The sequence below is a fragment of the Hyperolius riggenbachi genome, chromosome 7 (genome assembly GCF_040937935.1).
Source record: "Hyperolius riggenbachi isolate aHypRig1 chromosome 7, aHypRig1.pri, whole genome shotgun sequence".
NCBI classification, from domain to species: domain Eukaryota; kingdom Metazoa; phylum Chordata; class Amphibia; order Anura; family Hyperoliidae; genus Hyperolius; species Hyperolius riggenbachi.
In genome coordinates this window covers 95,660,433-95,683,170 of record NC_090652.1, presented here as the reverse complement: position 1 = coordinate 95,683,170, position 22,738 = coordinate 95,660,433, and the positions used below count along the sequence as shown (strand labels likewise).

At 42.5% G+C, this 22,738-nt stretch overlaps 2 protein-coding genes across 4 annotated transcripts in view; one reads left to right on the top strand and one right to left on the bottom strand.

Annotated features, from left to right (window-relative positions):
* LOC137524479 (uncharacterized) overlaps nt 1–22,738 on the bottom strand; it is a 128,483-nt gene that overhangs the window by 26,747 nt on the left and 78,998 nt on the right. The window lies entirely within an intron of this gene.
* Nucleotides 1–22,738, top strand: part of LOC137524478 (uncharacterized) — a 110,634-nt gene that overhangs the window by 52,026 nt on the left and 35,870 nt on the right. For all 3 annotated transcript variants that reach the window (XM_068244391.1, XM_068244392.1, XM_068244390.1), the window contains exons 8-9: nt 10,507–11,054; nt 18,963–19,269. In XM_068244391.1, the coding sequence (XP_068100492.1) occupies nt 10,507–11,054; nt 18,963–19,269 (855 nt within the window). The remainder of the gene's footprint in view (nt 1–10,506; nt 11,055–18,962; nt 19,270–22,738) is intronic.

Genomic DNA, 22,738 nt, shown 5'->3' with positions numbered 1-22,738 from the left:
AAATCTTCTATTATCTAGCATAGGCGTACAAGGCTGGAGTGGAAATTCTATAGTCCTGCTCTCAGGAATTCTATGCCTAACCATCCCCCCCCAGTCAGAAGTTGGTAAGACAGCTGTATCCCATTATGTCTCAAGCCATAGCGTTACAATGAGGCTGTTGGAATACCAGTTTCAACCGGATTGAAACATGTGCTCTCTTTGTGATATATGAGGAGTTAGCTGAAGCAGCTAGGTATGGAAGTCAGCAAATAGAGACTACAGCATTGTTTGAACAAACCAATCATAGATAGCATTGGGACACACTGTGGGGCCAGCCCATTTCTTTATGTAAGGAGTTTTAGGCGGGAGTGGTTCATTCTGCCATTTTCTCTTCACAGACACACACATACTTTCATACATACAGACATACAATCAATTTGTTCATTTTTTGTAATCATTTGTAACGTAACTAAGATTTGTACCTTTATTGATTTATATTTTTGAATATTCATGGAAAATCAATAATGTTAAATAAACAACCACATCCTTTTAAATGAGTTACTCTGGTCTCTGAAAGACTTTGTGTTCAAGTTACAAATCCCTCATTTTAACATTTAACAATGGTGAGCCAGCCACTCGTAAAATAAGATTTACAAAGAACACAGCTAAATCGCAAATTCGTTTCAAAATCGGGGAACGAGCAAGAAAAGGAAGCGGAGCTGTCTTCTTGTGAAACTCTATTGCGTTGAATCTGAAGTAAGGGAGGAGACCAGACCAGAAGCGAATGGACCTCCAGAAGATCTGTGGGTGATACCAGAAGTCTGTTTGCATAAGGTGACTATGTTTTATTTCCTGTTGAATTGGTTAAAAGTTTTAAGAGTCAGATTGCGTTGTCCGAAGTTGTTAAAGAAATAAAGAATATTTGTTAGTTAGTTAGGGAAATAGTTACTTAAAGGTTGCTAAAATGAATAGCAGGCAAAAGGAATGTTCTTCTCATTCCTATGTAAAATGCCTTAGTGGTAGCAGACAGGATGCAGACTTCCTTAATGATGTTTATTTAAAGAGGCAGATATTTTTGTTCACAGAGCTGCAAGCTAAATTTGGGAAAAAATGGTTTAAATTGAAGCTTTTGATAGTGTAATTGGATCATAGGAGTAGATTTAGCATATTAGCTTCTATAAGTAAAGTAAGGGTTTTGGTATTTATGCTAATTGGCCACTTGTGTAAAAGAAAATGTGTAAACCATGAATAAGTGACAGTTTATATAAAAAGGAAATATATCTGTAATAATGGTTTATTAGAAGCGCAGTAATCCTGAAAGCCAGGAAAAATAAAAATGTTTCTGGGTATTTAAAAGTGTGGTTACCAAAATGACATTTTCTTTGCAGCAGCAGTAGTATCATATTACAGCTATTCTAGTAGGAGTGTAAAATCATTGCAGATGTCACATAAAAGTATTTGTATTGCAAGCTATTTATGTTATGAAAATTTCATTCAAGTTTCAGAGTTGTTGTCCTATTTTTCCATTTGAGTTTTGATAAAAAGTATAAATATAGTCATTAATATAATAATTGATATTAAAAAATTTTTAATTAATTAAAATGAGCTTGTTATAATGTTGCATAGGAGTATTAGTCATCATATTTTGATGATAGACATATCTGTTTCTGTATTAGAGGATTGATGAGGATATGGTGATAAGGTTCAGCATTCATAAGTAAGATGTGATTGCTGGTGTCCATAGATGACAGATATATATTTCGACAATCGATTTACACAAAAGTTGATAAAATAAGTTTTTTTAAGTTATAGGTTTAGTCAGGAGGTTATTCTTAGTGAGTTTATTGTGAAATAAAGAGATTTGGTTTAATTTTGATTAAATAAAGCTGAATTGTTGCAAATAACGATTGCATCAATTACATAAGAATTTGATCTGTGATGTATAAATAAATTTGGTAGCTCATGACTATAGTTATTATATTTAGATGAGTTTGACAGTTTATAAGGTAAAGATATATTTTTAAAGGACAATGTGTGTTCAGTCTAATGTTATCAATGATTGATTGGAAATATGATCAGATTATGATATATATTGAATGCTCAGTCCCATAAGTGATTTGTCATGAATAAGTATATCTTTATACTTATATATGCATTATTTTTGTAAAGATCTGTTTTTCTTTACCGGAGGAGAAATGGGAATTTATAAAAATATAATTGATGAATGGTGACAGGTGGTTTCATATCTTTTCCGGTCAGAGGTGTGAAATCAGTTGTGCCAGTTCAAATTATTGGTTTACAAGGGACTTGGTGTTGGTGTATCAAATATCTGAAATAAGATTGTATATTTTGGTCATTGCTGTAGATTATTAATACAGTAATGTATGCACTGATATTTTAGACTGTACACAATATATTCAAATTCAAGGAAATTTAAAAATTAAACGTTTAAAGGACAACAGGTTAAAGCAGAACTCTGATAAAAGTTATTGGTTGTGAATTCTATATGTGTTTATGTGATAATATTTTTTTTATTTCCCTTTTATGATTTGGTGTACACATGTATTCTATCTCCTTAATTATTAAATTTTGTTTCCTGAGAAGTATGTGAAGAGAATCAGAGATGGTGGTGATTTCCTTCCTTTCTGTAAATTGATGAAAATTGAGGTACAATATTGAATGGGATATTGGATTTAAAAGTAATTCGAGTATCAGTTATTTATAGGAAAGTGGATTTCATGTTTCCTTGAGTTTATTTTGGATACTAGCAATTGGTTACATCAGTTGCAATGTATTTTAGTAAGATGAGGTCATTTTAAAGTAAAAATTAAAGAAAGGTTTCTAGTTAAGTTTTAGTGACATAGAAATGTTTCAGCAGAAGCTGTTTAGGAAATGCTTTCCTCTGTTTGTATGAGAAACAGTGGCATCTATGTTAAGCGAGAGTAGGGTTAATTAAGAACAGCTGGAGTCCTGTAATCTGAAGCCATTAGCTGTCACTCAAACTGCATGAGTAAAAATACGTCAGAAGTTGTTATAAATAATGTATTGATCATTTTTGAGATATCATTGTGAAAGAAATGTAAGGGTATCATTTAGTTACTTGCAACTTGCACACACACACAGCAGGTATACTAATAATGACATATACACATGAGATTAGCATGTTATATAAACGCACACACACATATTAACATGCTGTTACACATTTACATAAGAGAATATAACTTTGTTGTCCTCACAATTAAAGTGTGAAGGATATTTTTTAGATGACATTGTGTTTTTTTTTTTTTTATTTTATTGGGCTTTATCTCAGGTTTGTCTAAGGTTATGTTTATTAGATAAACGAGATTTATTAAAGTTCATGGTTTGTGTCCTCATCAAAGGATTGCAATTTAGACAATGTCATATGAGTTTGTTTGTTCAAAGGGGGAACAAAAGTTTAAAGTTATTTTCTTGAAATAAGATCATTGATACCATATTTTCTAATTATAGATGTATCTCTAAAGATTGATTGACTAAAAGGTCACATGCAGGAATGGCGAAAATTACAAGGCTTTCACATGCTAACGAGCCTATTGAGAGGAGATTCCATGCTTCCATTGATAAAGGAATGAACAGAAGTGCTTGAAGACATGAAGAGTTTTTTTTTCTTTTCCCTCCCCACTTTTCATGAACTGAACTGAGACTCTAATCTCTTTACACACATATAATTTTTAATTTGACACACATGAAAAAGACATTTTTGGTGTTTTGAGTTTAATTGTTTGTTTTATTTGTTACAGAACAGAATTAGATTTTATGTGATATTTTCATAAGGTAATGAAAAAGTTTAGGGAAAAATATTGATAAGATAAGGAAAGGTTTTTTAAGGAAAGTTTTTTTATCCAATAGCTTATAGATCCATTCATTTAAAAAAAAAAATAATAATAAGGTAAATTTTTGATTAATGTTTGGAAGTTGATATTTTTGATAGAAAGGGGTTTCCATAATATATCTGGTATGCAAAGTTATTTTGAGAGTTTGATCAAAATATTAGAAAAGGAATTTTAGATGGTGCAAAGATCATTGATATAATTAATGGGTTGTATTAAGAAACTTTGAAATCTGATTTAAAGATAATAAGGCTTGTCAGAAAGCAAAAGGCTTGTCAGAAAGCAAAGGGCTAGTTAGATAGCATAATAAACTGTTAATGTAAATCAGATGATGAGAAGGTATCATTATACACATTGCATCAGTATTATGTCCTTAAATGACACATTTTTATGATTTAATATTTTTAATTTTGATTAATAATGGAAACCATATTTGATTAGGATATGTTTGAAACTTCAAACTGCATATATTTTATAGATATTTCCAAACAGTAATACAAAGTTTTAAGGAGGTATGACATAATTGAAGAATACAGGTATACATTAATTCATATTGATTTGGGATGGATAAGTGATATGAATTCCACCAAGATGAATGAATAATATTTTAATGATATTAGTAGTTGTAAGGCAATACATCTGATTATTATGTAACATTATTAGGTAATCCAGTTAATTATATACATTATTATGATTGTTTTTATAAACAGGGTTTTATGATCATTTTAAAATGGAAGAAAAAGTAATGAAATTCAAAGTTTAGATTTGTCATCATGCTTGCATGTTTAGTTTAAGGGTATTAGTTTAATTTTAAGAAGAATCTACCGTTTTTGTCAAAGGTAAAATTCCCTATACAACAGGATGTGAAAGGGTTAACACACACTGTTTCAATTACACATGAGAGTACAGAAGAAGTTGCTGTTAAAGTTAAGTCTAGCAAGGAAGAGGTTAAGGGTTTTTTTTTTTCTCCTCTGAGTTCGTACACAAGGGATGTATGAAGAGCATATACATGCAATTAGTTTAAATAAAAGTTATTAATTTGTCTAAAAATTTAGAGGTAGCAAAATTTGAAGGTGATTATTAATGAAAGATGACAGAATATGACTGTTATATTTTAACAAAAATTTTTGATAATGATTAAAATATATTAAAGGTATTTATAGAAGTGAAAGTAATTTTAATATATGATTTTACTTCTATAAAGGGGGAAATGTAATAAGTAGTTTTGATGGTTTAATCTCTGAGCAATCTAAATGTGTGATGATTAGGATTCTCTGAGTGGCTTGGGCCCAGCTATGATGGGAAGAATAATTATCTATATTGGATGTGACGCGATTGAGATATCAAAGCTATAGATAAATTATATATGTGATATTGATAAGACTTATTGAAAGAAATCTTCTATTATCTAGCATAGGCGTACAAGGCTGGAGTGGAAATTCTATAGTCCTGCTCTCAGGAATTCTATGCCTAACCATCCCCCCCCAGTCAGAAGTTGGTAAGACAGCTGTATCCCATTATGTCTCAAGCCATAGCGTTACAATGAGGCTGTTGGAATACCAGTTTCAACCGGATTGAAACATGTGCTCTCTTTGTGATATATGAGGAGTTAGCTGAAGCAGCTAGGTATGGAAGTCAGCAAATAGAGACTACAGCATTGTTTGAACAAACCAATCATAGATAGCATTGGGACACACTGTGGGGCCAGCCCATTTCTTTATGTAAGGAGTTTTAGGCGGGAGTGGTTCATTCTGCCATTTTCTCTTCACAGACACACACATACTTTCATACATACAGACATACAATCAATTTGTTCATTTTTTGTAATCATTTGTAACGTAACTAAGATTTGTACCTTTATTGATTTATATTTTTGAATATTCATGGAAAATCAATAATGTTAAATAAACAACCACATCCTTTTAAATGAGTTACTCTGGTCTCTGAAAGACTTTGTGTTCAAGTTACAAATCCCTCATTTTAACATTTAACACACTGTATGCGCTCACTTAGGTAGGTGGGTGCGCTGAAGTGAACAACAGGTACAGTGGGTTGCAAAAGTATTCGGCCCCCTTGAAGTTTTCCACATTTTGTCACATTACTGCCACAAACATGAATCAATTTTATTGGAATTCCACATGAAAGACCAACACAAAGTGGTGTACACATGAGAAGTGGAACGAAAATCATACATGATTCCAAACATTTTTTTACAAATAAATAACTGCAAAGTGGTGTGTGCATAATTATTCGGTCCTCTTTGATCTGAGTGCAGTCAGTTGCCTATAGACATTGCCTGATGAGTGCTAATGACTAAATAGAGTGCACCTGTGTGTAATCTAATGTCAGTACAAATACAGCTGCTCTGTGAGGGCCTCAGAGGTTGTCTAAGAAAATATTGGGAGCAACAACACCGTGAAGTCCAAAGAACACACAAGACAGGTCAGGGATCAAGTTATTGAGAAATTTAAAGGAGGCTTAGGCTACAAAAAGATTTCCAAAGCCTTGAACATCCCACGGAGCACTGTTCAAGCGATCATTCAGAAATGTATGAGTATGGCACAACTGTAAACCTACCAAGACAAGGCCATCCACCTAAACTCGCAGGCCGAACAAGGAGAGCGCTGATCAGAAATGCAGTCAAGAGGCCCATGGTGACTCTGGACTAGCTGCAGAGATCTACAGCTCAGGTGGGAGACTCTGTCCATAGGACAACTATTAGTTATGCACTGTACAAAGTTGGCCTTTATGGAAGAGTGGCAAGAAGAAAGGCATTGTTAACAGAAAGCATAAGAAGTCCCGTTTGCAGTTTGCCACAAGCCATGTGGGGGACACAGCAACCATGTGGAAGAAGGTGCTTTGGTCAGATGAGACCAAAATTGAACTTTTTGGCCAAAATGCAAAACGCTATGTGTGGCGGAAAACTAACACTGCACATCACTCTGAACACACCATCCCCACTGTCAAATATGGTGGTGGCAGCATCATGCTCGGGGGGTGCATCTCTTCAGCAGGGACAGGGAAGCTAGTCAGAGTTGATGGGAAGATGGATGGAGCCAAATACAGGGCAAACAAAACCTCTTAGAGACTGTAAAAGACTTGAGACTGGGGCGGAGGTTCACCTTCCAGCAGGACAATGACCTTAAACATAAAGCCAGGGCAACAATGGAATGGTTTAAAACAAAACATATCTATGTGTTAGAATGGCCCAGTCAAAGTCCAGATCTAAATCCAATCGAGAATCTGTGGCAAGATCTGAAAACTGCTGTTCACAAACGCTGTTCATCTAATCTGGCTGAGATGGAGCTGTTTTGCAAAGAAGAATGGGTAAGGATTTCAGTCTCTAGGTGTGGAAAGCTGGTAGAGACATACCCTAAAAGACTGGTGTAACGATCGGTGTCAGCACGCAGAGAGAATCTGATTATTGGTGATCTGCAGTATCACCAAGAATACAGATATATACCTGATTATTGATGATCTGCAGAATCACCGATAATACAGATATATTGCTAACCTCTGGACACCTATAAAGTGTGAGTGTTTGGTGCAACAGTAATAACTTTGAGTGAGGACCACCTGAGGAGCAGGTGGTCCTTGGCAGTATGAGAAATACCTCCCTTTGGAAGTGCAGAGATCTTGCAGCAGCCTGAGACATCCAAGGGGGAGTCCCAGGCTGAGTAGCAAGAAGACCCGGTGGCTAGTGACCCCTGGAAGATGGGCGTCACAAGCAGGTCTGGAGAATAACACAAATGATAATACAGTTCCCTAGTCTTGGGTGCGAGGTCCGTGGTCTCAGCACCCTGGAACTAGTCTGGAGAATAACACAAATGATAATACAGTTCCCTAGTCTTGGATGCGAGGTCCGTGGTCTCAGCACCCTGGAACTAGTCTGAACAATAATACAATGATAAACAAAAGTAATCTGGCTCAGTGTGAATTCCCAGGTCCTCCTGGTTCAAACACACTGTAGGATCTGACTATGGCCTGAATGCTTCCACGTAAGTGTTCGCAATGGCAGACAACCAGCAACTGGCAAGCAAGCTGTATATATAGTTGCAGGACTCTGCCGCCCTGCCCGAGCCACTCAGCCAATCAGGAGTCCACCAGGAATCAGCTGATCGTCCTGATCAGCTGATCCATCTCCTGCAGGCATAAAAGTCCTGACTTCTGGCTCGCGCGCGTAGTTCTCCATCCAGGTGCACTAACAGACCCAGCCACACCAGACGCACGCCGCCGCGTGCAAACCGCCGCGTTGGACACGGAACCAGCCGCCTTGCTGCCAGTACATGCGGCGGTTTTTCCGCGATCTATCATAGTATCAGACGCATGCTGCTGCGTACAAACCGCCGCGCTGGACGCGGAGCCAGCCGCCTTGCTATCAGTACACGCGGCGGCTTTTCCGCGTTTTCTCACAACTGGCAGCTGTAATTGCAGCAAAAGGTGGTTCTACAAAGTATTGACTCAGGGGGCTGAATAATTACGCACAACCAACTTTGCAGTTATTTATTTGTAAAAAATGTTTGGAATGATGCAGTGGCGTAGCTATGGAGCTATGGGCCCCGGTGCGAGTTTTACATCGGGCCCCCCAGCACTCTATATATACGGCGCAACAAAACCTGCCAAGGTGATCCACACTATTAGAGGTGCAAGAAGGGCATGGGGAACAGTTTGTTAATGATTACTACTATTCAAAGCATCTATAAAAGTGATTATTACCACCACAGGACCAATAAACAGCTAATGCTTTCATTGAGGAAGGGCCCTATGGAGCCCCTCTGGCCCAAGGGCCGCGATGCGGTCGCTACCTCTGCAACCCCTATTGCTACGCCCCTGGAATGATGTATGATTTTCGATCCACTTCTCACAACTACACCACTTTGTATTGGTCTTTCACGTGGAATTCAAATCAAATTGATGCATGTTTGTGGCAGTAATGTGACAAAATGTGGAAAACTGCCTCTATCCACCGGTACCGGGTCCCGTAATTTCGGCCAGTTGAGCCAGTCGACGCGAGCGCAGTGTGCTCCCTCCATACTACGCAGGCGCATGCGTACAAAGCCGGAGGGAGCCCCTGTGCATGCGTACAACTGGTCACGTCCGGCAGAAGTGATGGTACCCGGTACCAGTGATAGAGGCAGCGGAGAATGGCGGCGTGGGAGCATTTCAGGCTTATGGGGCTGGAGGAAGCCCCAGGTATGTATAAACACTTTTTTAATTTTTAAGGATCCCCTCGTCTCTGGTTCCCTTTAGGCAGTTTAAATCATTTTGAAAGAAGTTTGTTTTCTTTAAATGGATATTTTAGCTGTCAATGGATAGAGGGGTAGAGGGAGGGTTCTGTGTGAGCATAGGGTTAGGTTTAGATGTAGTAAAATATCACCATCATTTAGTGATATTTTACTATTATAATTTGCACTGTAAAATAGTAGAATATCTGTAAATTTACTGATATCCGACCAACGGCTGTTTCGGGCACCCAAATTTACTGACAACCTTTTAGCATGAATGCCTTAGAATCCTGAACATGCTTGAGCTGAAGGATGAGTGAGTGTTATCATTACCTGTCTTCCACTCTTCAATTAACTACCCTATGGGTGGGTTTTGTTTTTTTAAGGTTAAAAATCTAGATTTAAAGTTTTGGCTGTCTAAAGGCTGCCATAAACTTATAGATGGCCACCAGGTCGACCATGAAATAGATCCCTCTCTGATCGAATCTGATCAGAGAGGGCTCGGTTGGCTGCCCTCAAAATCTGCACACAAATTTTGAATCGATTCCGGCATGAAATCTATTTTAAATCTGTGGAGATTCCTCCACCTGCCTCGCCTCACCTGTTAGCCGCTCAGGCCTCTCCCCATCTGTGCTCCCCTCTGGCTGGCATGTGTCCTCCCAGATCCGGTGCTTTAACTTCATGCCATGGGTCTCTTCTTTCATGTCCCTATTCTCTTCCTGCCATGTGACAAAACACTACAGCTCCGCATGTATGCTGCAGGAACTCTAGTGTTAAACTTTGACTTGTGTCACATGACCCAGAAAAGAAGAGGACACAGGGAGAAGGAAAGGCACGGCATGAAGTTGAAGCACTGACCGTGGGAGGTCACACGGCAGCCGGACAGGTGAGAGTACTGCGTCGGCCGTTACCAAATCAAACACCTCTAGCTCCTGTCCTGTTGCCGACGGATGGAAACCGCTTGATTGGACAATGTTTATGTTACCGATTTCACAGCAGATTTGATCACAGTGATCGAGTCTGCTGTATATCGATGGTCAAATCAACTAGTATATGGCCTGCTTTAGGTGCATAGCAGCATGTTTTTGTTTATTCAGCTCCCGTATAGAAAAATCTATTGAAGTTTTTATCTGTTCCTCGCCGTGAGAAGTGTTTTCCTAAACCAAACAGAAGTGTTTTGACCTCCAGTTAGTTATTAGTGAGAGCTGTGCTGCACAGAAAAACTGCCATTTACAACCCTGGATTCTTAACTCTTATAGTGAAAAAAAAGGAACACAGCCTAGTTCTTTGCAGGATTGGAACTGTACATTCACATGTTTATTTTATGTTACATTATATTGCAAGGACCCGTTAATTTGCCAGTGTTCCCCAGCTCAGGGGAGCATTATAAATCAACACCTCAATATCTGTCATTTTCTTCCTTCCGACAGAATCTTCTACAGACGCCCCTCCAGTTTTTAATCCTCGTCTCCTGCTAATTAATGAAGTGAATCCCAATACTCCGGGGTCAGCTGAGGACACAGAGTATGTGGAACTTTACCACACAAGCAACAGTTCCATGAGCCTGGCTGGCTACTGGGTGGTCCTATACAATGGAAAGAACAACTTGGCCTACACTGTACTTAACCTAAAAGGCTATTATACAGACAAAAATGGCTACTTCCTGATTGGCAGCAATAAAATGACCCCGAAACCTCAAATTCTGCTACGAGCTAACACCATTCAAAATGGGGCAGATGCCATAGCTCTTTATTATCGTCCGGTAAAGTTTGCCTACACCCCGAACATGCCTTTGACAGTGGATGGGCTGGTGGATGCCGTGGTGTATGTATCTCAAGCTGGGGACGATGCCTCTGATCTCCTTAATGTCTTAACTCCAGGACAGGAAGCTGTACATGAAGATGAGAAATTCTTTGTGGAAGATGAATCTTTGAGCCGGTGTCATGGTCTGGTGCCTTTTGACCATTCCAGCTACCAGGTATAGGCTTAAAACAAACCTGCTAGTAGATTCTACTGTGAGGAAAACTTGCAGTCTAGCTGTTGCTCTGAAGAGAGTCACAGTCACTGGAGATACCGTATATACTCGCAAGCAAGCCGACCCGCATATAAGCCGACCCCCCAACGTTTACCTGAAAAAACAGGAAAAAATTATTGACCCTCACATAAGCCAGGGGTAGGAAATGCTGGCCATGTGATCCCCCCAGCGTGTCCCAGTATAGCTAGTATAGTGCCCAGTATAGCTAGTATAGTGCCCCAGTATAGCTAGTAAAGTGCCCAGTATAGCTAGTATAGTGGCCAGTATAGCTAGCATAGTGCTCAGTATAGCTAGTATAGTGCCCCGTATGGATAGGTAGTGCCCCAGTATAGCTAGTATAGTGCCCAGTATGGGTAAGTAGTGCCCCAATATAGCTAGTAAAGTGCCCAGTATAGCTCCCCAGTATAACTAGTATAGTGCTTAGTATAGCTAGTATAGTGCCCAGTATAGCTAGTATAGTGCCACAGTATAGCTAGTATAGTGCCAAGTATAGCTAGTATAGTGCCCAGTATAGCTAGTATAGTGCCAAGTATAGCTAGTATAGTGCCCAGTATAGCTAGTAAAGTGCCCAGTATAGGTAGTATAGTGCCCAGTATGGCTAGTATAGTGCTCCAGTATAGCTAGTATAGTTCCCCAGTAAAGCTAGTATAGTGCCCCAGTATAGCTAGTATAGTGTTCAGTATAGCTAGTATAGTGCCCAGTATAGCTAGTAAAGTGCCCAGTATAGGTAGTATAGTGCCCAGTATGGCTAGTATAGTGCTCCAGTATAGCTAGTATAGTTCCCCAGTAAAGCTAGTAAAGTGCCCAGTATAGCTAGTATAGTGCCCTGTATAGCTAGTATAGTGCCCCAGTATAGCTAGTATAGTGCCCCAGTATAGCTAGTATAGTGCCCTAGTATAGCTAGTATAGTGCCCCAGTATAGCTAGTACAGTGCCCAGTATAGGTAGGTAGTGCCCCCTCCCCTCCCCCCCCCCCCCCTCTCGGCTACCGCTATTACCTGAGCTTCTCTCTCTCTATGGCTTCCTGCTTCATCAGTACAGCAGCCGCCGTGGGGCGCGCTGCTGTGAATTACTTTACGAGCGGAGAGGGGAATAATAGAAGATGCGGCGCAAGCTCAGGTGATAGCAGCGGCCGAGGGGGGGGGGGGAGGGGTGTGGACCACAGGTGCCTCGCAAGCAAGCCGACCCCCAACTTTTGACCCCCTTTTTTGGGGTCAAAAATTCGGCTTGCTTCGAGTATATATGGTAGTATGTCGTCACTGAAATAGTATGGAGAGGAGAGGCGCATACATTTAAAGTACACTTGAGCTGAGAGAGATATGGAGACTGACATATTTATTTATTTTCAAACAATGCAGATTACTTGGCTGTCCTGCTGAGCCTCTGCCTCTAAAGGCTCATACACACGCCCAGCAAGTGCACAACATGCACACGACCATTCGCACGACCTGATGACCTCCATGACCTTTATGTCCACATGTCCACATGTCTAGACGGACAACAGATGGACAAAATGACCAACTCATTTACATAATGCTTTCACACGACTTGTACACACGGACCAACTGCACAATATCAGACGACCGTAGGCAGGGCCGGCCCTAGACTTTTTGCCGCCTGAGGCAAATTTGAAAAAATTGTCGCCCCCCCCCCCCCCGCTGAGCTGGAGGGGGCCGCTGAGCTGGAGGGGTAGCTGGCCGGACGAGGGTATTGGGCCTAGCGGTGGGGAGGGGGTCGGACCCCCCCTCCCTCGCCTGGGTCCCCCGATCTGCGTTTCCCTCCAGCTTTAAATGTAGCGTAAGCAGCCGACAGACAGTAAGAGGCACAGCCGGGGGATCACTCACCTTCCTCGTTCAAACGTGCGCTCCACTGACGTCACTTCCTGCAACGCCGGCCACGTACAATACAGTGGGCGGCGTTGCAGGAAGTGACGTCAGTGGAGCGCACGCTGGAACGAGGAAGAGGTGAGTGATCCCCGCCCGTTGCCTCTTACTGTCGGCTGCTTACGCTACATTTAAAGCTGGAGGGGAGCGCAGATCGGGGGACCCAGGCGAGGGAGGGGGGGTCCGACCCCCCTCCCCACCGCTAGGCCCAATACCCCTGTCCTGCCAGCTACCCCTCCAGCTCGGCAGCCGCCCCCCCCCCCCCCCCCCGCACCCACGGACGGGCGGATGCCGCCCCTAGAACTTTGACGCCTGAGGCAAAAGTTTCACCCCGCCTCATGAGCGGGCCGGCCCTGACCGTAGGCCAACATAGATCCGACAATTGGATCGGATGCAACACCTGTTATCAGTCGCTCGTCAAGTCGTTTGCACGAATACACATGCCTGATTGTTGTCCAACAATCTAAAATTGCCTAAAGTCAGATGACAATCAGGCAGATTTGTTGAGCGTGTGGCCATAATACTCTTAGCCATGGACCCTGAACAAACAAGTGATCAGGAGTTTCTGACTGAAGTCTGAATGGATTAGCCGCATTCTTGTTTCAGGTGTGTGATTCAGAAACTACTCATATACCCCAACCATCCCGTTTTGGGCGAGACAATCCCGGATCCCGCCCCCATGTCTCATGTCTTGTCACCTCCTTAGTAAATCCCTTTTATAATGATTAGGCTGAAGCTGATGTTAACTTTAATACAGAGCTACTCGGCTGCAGGAGAGAGGCAGAGCTGAGTCCGCAGCCACTCTCCCTGCTAGTGAGTCCATGGAGCTCCATAGTGTAGAGCTTCCAGGCAGCCAATCAGAGGCTGACTGTCTGGCTCTACACTGTATGGACAGCAGGTGGCAGTAGTGATGATGGCTGTGGGAAGCTGCAGGGCCATACATTATCACCCGCTGCTGTACAGTTGTGCAATCACTATGACTGAGCACACACTATTGTCACCCACCATATTTGTCACTGGTTGTACCCACTACCTGTCAGCGTCTGCCTGCATATCACTAACCACCTGCCACTAAATCCTGCTGATCGCTATCTGCCTGCCACTAGGAAGTAGAGTGTGTATCAGCGGCTATGCAGAGCAGACCAGCGGCAAGGGAGCGATTGGAGCGGGCAGAAAGGTGAGTTCCTCTTGCCAGGCTTCCCACTGCGCTAACTCTGCATAGAGGGGGGAGCACGGAGGGGAGCCCCAGGGAGTGGAAGGGAGGGAGAAGTCGGGCTCCTCTCCACATGGCTGAGACTCAGTGTGGCCGTGGCTCCCCTCTCAATCACTTATGGGGGGGCACATACCTATCTAACATATACTGGAGGCACATACCTAGCTAACCTATACTAGGGGCACCTACCTAATTTATACTGGGGGCACCTACCTATCTAACATATACTAGTAGCACCTAAGCTATACTAGGGTCTTCTACCACTCTAATCTATACTGCGGGCACCTGCCTATCCAGGGCCAGCCCTAGACTTTTTGCCGCCTGAGGCAAATTTGGGAGAAAATTGCTGCCGCCGCCGCCCCCCCCCCCCCCCTGGGGGGCCGCTGAGCCGGAGGGGTAGCGGGCAGGATGGGGGTATTGGGCCTAGCGGTGGGGAGGCTCCACTGACGTCACTTCCTGCATTGCCGTCCACTTACAATACAGTGGGCGGCGATGCAGGAAGTGACGTCAGTGGAGCGCACGCTGGAACGCGGAAAAGGTGAGTCCTCCCCGCCCGTGCCTCTTACTATCGGGCAGCGGCTGCTTCCTATTACAGCTGGAGGGGAGCGCAGATCGGGGGACCCAGGCGAGGGAGGGGGGGTCCGACCCCCCTCCCCACCGCTAGGCCCAATACCCCCGTCCTGCCCGCTACCCCTCCGGCTCGGCGGCCGACCCCCCCCCCCCGCACCCACGGACGGGCGGGTGTCGCCCCTAGAAGTTTGCCGCCTGAGGCAAATGTTTCACCCCGCCTCATGAGCGGGCCGGCCCTGTGCCTATCCAAACTATACTGAGGGCAACTATACTGGCAATGGCATAGCTATGGAACTGTGGGCCCCAATGCAAATTTTACAATGGAGCCCCCCAAGCACTCTATACATAACAATTGATACAGCACACCAAAACCTGCCAATGGCAACTACAGTGTCAGAGGTGCAAGAAGGGGATGGGGAACAGTTTGTTAATGATTACCAATATTCAAAGCATCTATAGAAGTGATTATTATGAGCACAGGACCAATAGAGAGCTAATACTGTAGTTGAGGGAGGGTTCTTCGAGGCCCCTCTGGCCCAAGGACCCCGATGCAGTCGCTACCTCTGCACCCCCTATTGCTACGCCCCTGTATACTGGCTACCTGTATTGGAGGCTCCCACCTAGCTAACCTATACTGGGGGCATCTACCTATCTAACCTATACTGGGGGCAACTATACTGGCTACCTATACTGGTGGCACCTACCTGGCTGACCTATACTGAGAGCAATTATACTGGCTACCTATACTGGGGGCATCTATGCCTGGCTACTTAGGATTTTCCATTTTGACTGTCTATCTTGAAGCCAATCCTGACATTATTTCCTCCCTTACTCAATCTGTGCATCCTTGCCCACTCTCCTCCTAGTCTTCAGACACTCCTACCCAGCTCTGCACTAGAAATGCATTGTAGAGTTGTCGCGAACCTCCAGGGTTTAAGGGCAGAAATCAAATTTTATTGCTAAATTGGAGGCGTCAAGTGCTTTAATATATCTTGCATGTGTATACATCAATCGGGTAGTGTAATTAGTGTACTGCTTCACACTGACAGACTAAACTCACCGTGTAACGCACCGCAAACAGCTGTTTGTGTAGTGACGGCCGTGCTGGACTGGTGCGCACCATGGCGAGAGTGCAGGCGATTCTGGAAGTAGGGTGCCAGAATCAGAGCAGGAGGAAAATATGTCACGCTTCCGTGTGGAAGCTGAGGAGTTCTGTGTTAAATAGTCAACTACGTCCTGACAATATTGGGGGTTGATGGCACGTTCCTTCTTCTGAACACTGTACTTTGGTCAAGGGCCGCACAAAATCATGACAGCGCGACCTCAAACAGACCTGCCAGGTGGCCTGCCAGGTGGCCTGCCTCTGGCTCTGCCTCTTGTTTTGTCCAAATTGGGGGGGATGAAGTGAAAGGTATGCACTGACTTGACTAATACAATGTGCGGTTACACAGGTGCAGTTAAAAGGTGACTGCTGGTACAAGAATGTGTGGTTACACAGGTGCAGTGCACAGGTTGCAGTGACTGCTGGTTCAACAATAATCGGTTACACAGGTGCAGTGAAAAGGTTGCAGTGACTACTGGTACAACAATGTGCAGTCACACAGGTGCAGTAAAAGGTATGCAGTGACTGCTGGTATATAATACAATGTGCGGTCAGTCACAGGTGCAGTTACAGGTATGCACGGACTGGTATTACACAATACAATGTGCAGCTGTCACACACACAGATGCAGTGAACAGTTATGCAGTGACTGCTGGTATATAACACTGCGTGCTGTCACGCAGGTGCAGTGAACATGAACAGGTATGCACGGTCGGACTGGTATTACAAATGTGCAGCTGTCACACACAGGTGCAGTGAACAGTTATGTAGTGACTGATTTTATATAACACTGTGTGCTGTCACGCAGGTGCAGTGAACATGAACAGGTATGCACGGTCGGACTGGTATTATAAATGTGCAGCTGTCACACACAGGTGCAGTGTAAAGGTAGGCACTGAATGTGCTGGGCCTTGCACAGTATAGCAATTAGTAAGGGCCAGCTGCGACACACAGGGCTGTATAATGCAGTGTCAGTGGCACACACACACAAAAAAAAAATTCACAAGAACATTAGCTCAACAACAAATATCAGCTAGGAGCAAGCTACAAGAGCCTAACTAAGCTTTTCCCTAATCTCTGCAGCAACTCTCTCCCTTCTCTCACTACTGCAGCAACACCGAGTGAGATAATGGCATAATGGCCGACGCAGCTGCCTTATATAAGGGGGAGATTTGTCTGCTGACTGTGATGTAGAGGGTCAAAGTTTAGCCCAATTATGTAGTATAGGGGCGGGTCGAACTCACCATAACGTTCGCAAGTCGATGCAAATGCAAACCACTGATGTTCGCGCTAATATGTTCGCGGCAACTCTGTTGTCTCAGGTGTGGGAGGGGAAAATGGGAAGGAAAGAGGCTTCAGCCAATCAGGCTGCATTAGTTATGTCTGAGGGGAAAGTAAAGAAAAAAAAAGAAAACCCAGCATGCCCTGCAACTTCCTATGTGCGGCAGATAACAAATAAGAGCCAGGGAAACTGAGGAATTATGTTTTATGGAGAAGAAAAGTAAGAGTGATTTTTAACTTTTGGATTGCCTGGTTAGTATCCTCATTACTTGTTTACCAGATAAAAAGAAAGAATTGATTTTATGCCTGACAGTTACGCTTTATATAGATTTGTAAATTAGTTACAAAAGAGGGACAAATTAAAATGAAAGAGGAACAGAGGGATTTGGTTCCTACAGAGGTACTGCCCCTCTGGAAAAAGGGACAGTTGGGATCTATGATTACTTAGCCACATTTTCTTCAGCATTAAGGACAGCTGAAGTAAGAGGGATATGGAGGCTGCCATATTTATTTCCTTTTAAACAATACCGGTTGCCTTGCAGCCCTGCTGGTCTATTTGGCTGCAGAAGTGTCTGAATAACACCAGAAACAAGCATGCAGTTAATCTTGTCAAACAGTAATGTCAGAAACACCTGATATGCTGCATGCTTGTTCAGGGTCTATGGCTAAAAGTATTAGAGGCAGATGATCAGCAGGACACCAGGCAACTGGTGTTTAAAAGGAAATGTTGTAAATATGACAGCCTCCATATCCGTCTTGCTTAAAGGGAACCTACATTGAGAGGAATATGGATTTTTCCCTGTAAACAATACCAGTTGCCTGGCAGCCCTGCTGATCTCTTTGGCTGCAGTAGTGGCTGAATCATACACCTGAAACAAGCATGCAGCTAATCCAGTCTGACTTCAGTCAGAGCACCTGATTCAGGGGCAGTGGCTGAAGGTTTTGGAGACACAGGATCAGCAGGAGAGTCGGGCAACTGGTATTATTTTAAAAGGAAAAATCAGTTTAGGTTCCCTTTAAGTTGTGATGAATTTTAGAGTAGCCTTGGCATAAACCTGAGCAATATATATTTACCAGAATGAAAACTTCAGGTCAAAATTACCTTTTTCTTTTTCTGACTTTCCCTTGTTAATGCTCTAATATCAGGAGCTACACTACTGATGAGTTCATCCTCTAGCTTTCACTGTAGGTAAATGTTAATTTTTTACTTCTAGATTTTATGCTCGGGTTATATTGCTTTAGGCTTAGTTCACACTATAAATCGCAAGCGCTGAACGCTTTTGTGGGCACTTTTTGAAGCGATTTTTCCGGCATTTTTAGAGTGATTTGTATTTTTTGTAAGCGCTTTTGTTTTGCCGTTTGTGCTTTTCTGTTTGCAGACAATCAGGAAGTGAACTCTTTGACCAGGAACTGAATATCTTTAATGTAATTTATAATGAAATGCGCTCACAAAATTGCTTCCCCAAGTGCTTTTAAAGCACTTTGCGATTTTCCTATACATTTCATTGAATATCAAACGCTCAGAAAATGGTGCAGGACCTACATTTGCGATTGGAAAAAAGCTCAACGCTCATATGAGAACACTCACATTAAAATTCATTACACATGCTCTTTTAAAGCGCTTTTAAAATACGCTAGCGCTTAAAAAAAGCTCAAGGTGCTCATAGTGTAAATAAGGCCTTATACCACTTCAGAAAGCATAGTTCATAAGCCCATTGACCACTTGGAATAAAAAGACAAGTCAATCATGTGCAACCTCCTGAGCCTCTTGAAAACTATTATATAACTCTTTTTTTTTTCCAGATCACCAAGATCACCCCTCTCAGTAAGAATGACTGTGAAGCTGTGCCTGCCACCACCAGTGGAAAATCCAAAACATCTGGCCCTGTCACTCCTGCCACTCCCATAATACCCTTCATCAGTGAGGTGGGAGTCATGCCTGGACAAACTCCTTACAGTTTTATTGAGCTGAAGGGACCCCCTGGTGGCCAAATTCAAGATTACACACTGGTTATGTATAACAGAGAAGGAAAGGTATATGAGCTGATTGGTCTGCACGGTGTATTTCGAGATAATGGTTTCTACTTGATCAGCACTAATGGGACTGGTGGTAAGTAGCGTTTCTTTGCTTGACATGCACAAATTTTATATGGAAATCACATTTTAGGGCTTAGATGAAAGTATCAGGTGAGGTTAGTGTTAATATTAAATTGGGAGATAGGTTAGGGCTAGGCATTGCACTAGGGTTAAGCATGAGTGAAGGGTAATAGTCAAAGTTAGGCATGCAAGTAACAGTTTATGTCGTTTTGGTCCCTTATAGCACCCTCCCTGATAAGGAATTACAGCCATAAAACTTTTTCCTGTAGAAAATAACTTCTGAGAGCAGGAGTAGGAGAGTAGGAGGATAGATACAATTGTTAATCTCAGTTTATTTTTACCTTGGGCTCACTTTAAAGAACAAGAACAAGTGACACCCATACTAACCTAGAAATAAAAAACACATATGTAAGTAGATAAATACTAGCTCTACTTACATAACAGGTGTATTGCGCTCTCCACCTTATGATTCCTGTGAATTTTATAAAGGAAAAGCAGAGAATCCTATTCTAGACAGTTTCCTTCTTGGTTACCTTTGAATGAAGCTAATCCTGACATAATTTCCTCCCTCACTCTTTTTTCTCCTCTTGCTAATTGTGTATTCGTTACTCACTCTCCTCCCAGAGTCTTCAGACACTCCCACTGAGGTCTATACTAGGAAGTGCGCTGTTTTATGTCATTAGAAGGAGGGGGAAATAAAGGGAAGAGGAGGAATATATTATAGACAAAAAGACCCCCCCAGCATGTGTTGTACATATGCTGAAAGTATGGTTAATAATTCCAATGTGCGAAGGGAGCGGGCTGAATGAAATCAGAAGTGCATTTATTGAACATTTTCTGTAATGAACAAGCACATGTCTTTATCAGTCTGAGGATACAGGAAATGTGACAGTATATCCTGTCCTCCCAGGAACTAAAGATCAGTGTTTTCTGTTCCTCCCTACTATTTGCAGTGCATTTGCATTTCTCCTGAACAGTAGGAAAAATGGAGAATATCCGTAGCTTCACTTTTGGTGCAGTTGTATGCATGTATTACCTGGGAAAGTGAGTTCTTCCAATCCTTCCTAGAATCTGATGACAGGGTCCGAAGCATAGACAACAGAGTACGATTGAACCTTTCGCATTGTCCGTTCCCTTCTGGATGATATAGAGTTGTATTGGAGTTCTGAATGTGGCAGTGTTTTCCTAATGCCAAGAATAACTGATTTTCAAATTCTTTCCCCATGTCATGGTGAATTCTGGTAGGAAATCCAAATTTTAAAACGAAGTCACTGAATATCTTATCGGCAACCGTCTTTGCTGACTTTTTGTTTGGTTGCGTAGGTCTGAGCAAACCTGGTGAAGTGGTCTATTACTACTAGTATGTACTCATAACCTCCTTTGCCTGTTTCCAGATGGAGGAAATCGATAGAGACCATCTCAAAGGGATACAGTAAGTGGGGATAATATTGTCCAATGGAGCTCTGGTCAGCTTGTTGGGATGTTTGTCTTTCAGACAGGTGCAGCGGTTGTTAATGTATTGCTTGACCTCTCTCTGCATATCTGGCCAAAAGAACCTTTCCATGATCAAGTTTACAGTCCGTTCCACTCCTAAGTGACCAATTTCTTCATGCAATTCTGTCAACACCAGTGAATGATATAGCTTGGGTAACACTAGTTGAGAACTTGAGGGTGTTTTCCTTCTCAAGATTCCATCCTCATCGAGGTATAACTTGATTCACTGCTTCAATAATATGAGGCTATCAAGCTGGCCACTTTCTCGTTAGTGTTTTTATGGAAACCTGTTTTGATTTTTGTACTTCCACACTGGACCAATCACTGAGTCTTCTTTTTGTGCTGTCCTTATGGTCTCTTTAAGTATTTCAGCTACTTCTTTTTGGGTACTATCCATTGTTATTGTGGTATTTGCAATGGTTATTTGACACAGCCAAGGTGTTTCTTCTTTCTGTTTTACTTGAAGTTCTTGTGTTATACAACTGATGACTTTGAGGTCAACTTCTTGTGAACACTGTTGCATATATTGTTCAGGACTTAGTGGCATACGTGACAGTACATCTGCATCCGCATTTCTCTTTCCTGGCCGATACTTAATAGTGAATTTAAAATCAGCAAGTTCTGCAACCCATCGATGGCCTGTTGCGTTTAGTTTAGAGACATAGGTTAGTGGATTATTGTCAGTATAGACTACAAAGGATAGACAGTAGTATAGGTAGCCTCGGAATCTTTCACATATGGCCCACTTTATTATGAGGAATTATAGTTTGCCTGAATGCATGTGATAGTTCTTCTCAGCAGGTGTGAGAGTCCTGGAACCATAAGCAATTACTTTTAATTTCCCCTCTTGCTCTTGATATAACACAGCTACTAGTCCTTCTTGCGAGGCATCACAGTGCAGAATAAAGGATTTGTTATAATCAGGGTAACCCATAACTGGAGGATGTGTTAGGACCTCAATGAGTCAGTTCAGCACTACCTGGTGGTGGTCATTCCAGACAATGGACTGATGAGAAGGTAGTTGACCTTTTAACTTTAGTGATGGCTTCTTCCTCCTCTTCTGTTGGTGAGTCGGTACTGATGTTAAGGTAGGTTTTGTATCTGCTGATAGCAATTCATAAAGGGGTTTTGCAATCCTGGAAAAATTCTGGATGTAAGGACGATAGTATGAAATGAATCCTAATAACTTCCTGAGTTCCCCGACAGTTTTTGGCTGGTTGTTTCTCAAGGTCAGCACAGGGCAATGTCTGCCGGACCCATGGAATGGCCATCTTTGGACACTATCTTGCTTAGAATCGTTCCGGAAAAGTTCACATTTCTTTGTTGTTAACTTAACTCCATGTTTCTGATGCCGCTGCAGTTCCAACCGGACCTGTTCCACATGCTCTTGGTATGATCTGCTATGAACAAGGTTATCATCTAGGTATGGCAGACATACCTCATCTCTCAGTCCCCTTAAACAAGTTTCCATGCTGCGTTGGAATTCAGCTGGCGCAGAGCTAAGACCAAAAGGTATTCTGATCCACTCATACAGACCCCAAGGGTAGTGAAGGCAATCAGTGGTCGACTGGATTCTTCCACAAATCCTTGATGGTAGGCTTTTCCTTGGTCTAGCATTGAAAACCATGCACTTCCTCCTAAGCTGTCCAGCATGTCTTGGATCCTAGGGATTGGATGGCGATCAGGGATGGACTTCTGGTTCAATTTCCTATAATCGCAACACAGCCTTAAACTACCGTCCTTCTTTCTCACGCACACAATGGGTGAAGAGTATAATGATTTTGATTCTGCAAACCATCCGCGGTTCAACAGATCTTGCAGATATTCTTTCACCTCCTGGTGTAGTGGCCTTGGCACAGACATGTAAGTTCTTCTAACTGGTGTATCGTCTTTGGATACATCCAACATCAGAATCATCTTTGGTTGAAGGCGTGGCATTCCTCCCTTAGCATTGTTTTGACTACCGGTTGATATTCCCCCGGCAGGTG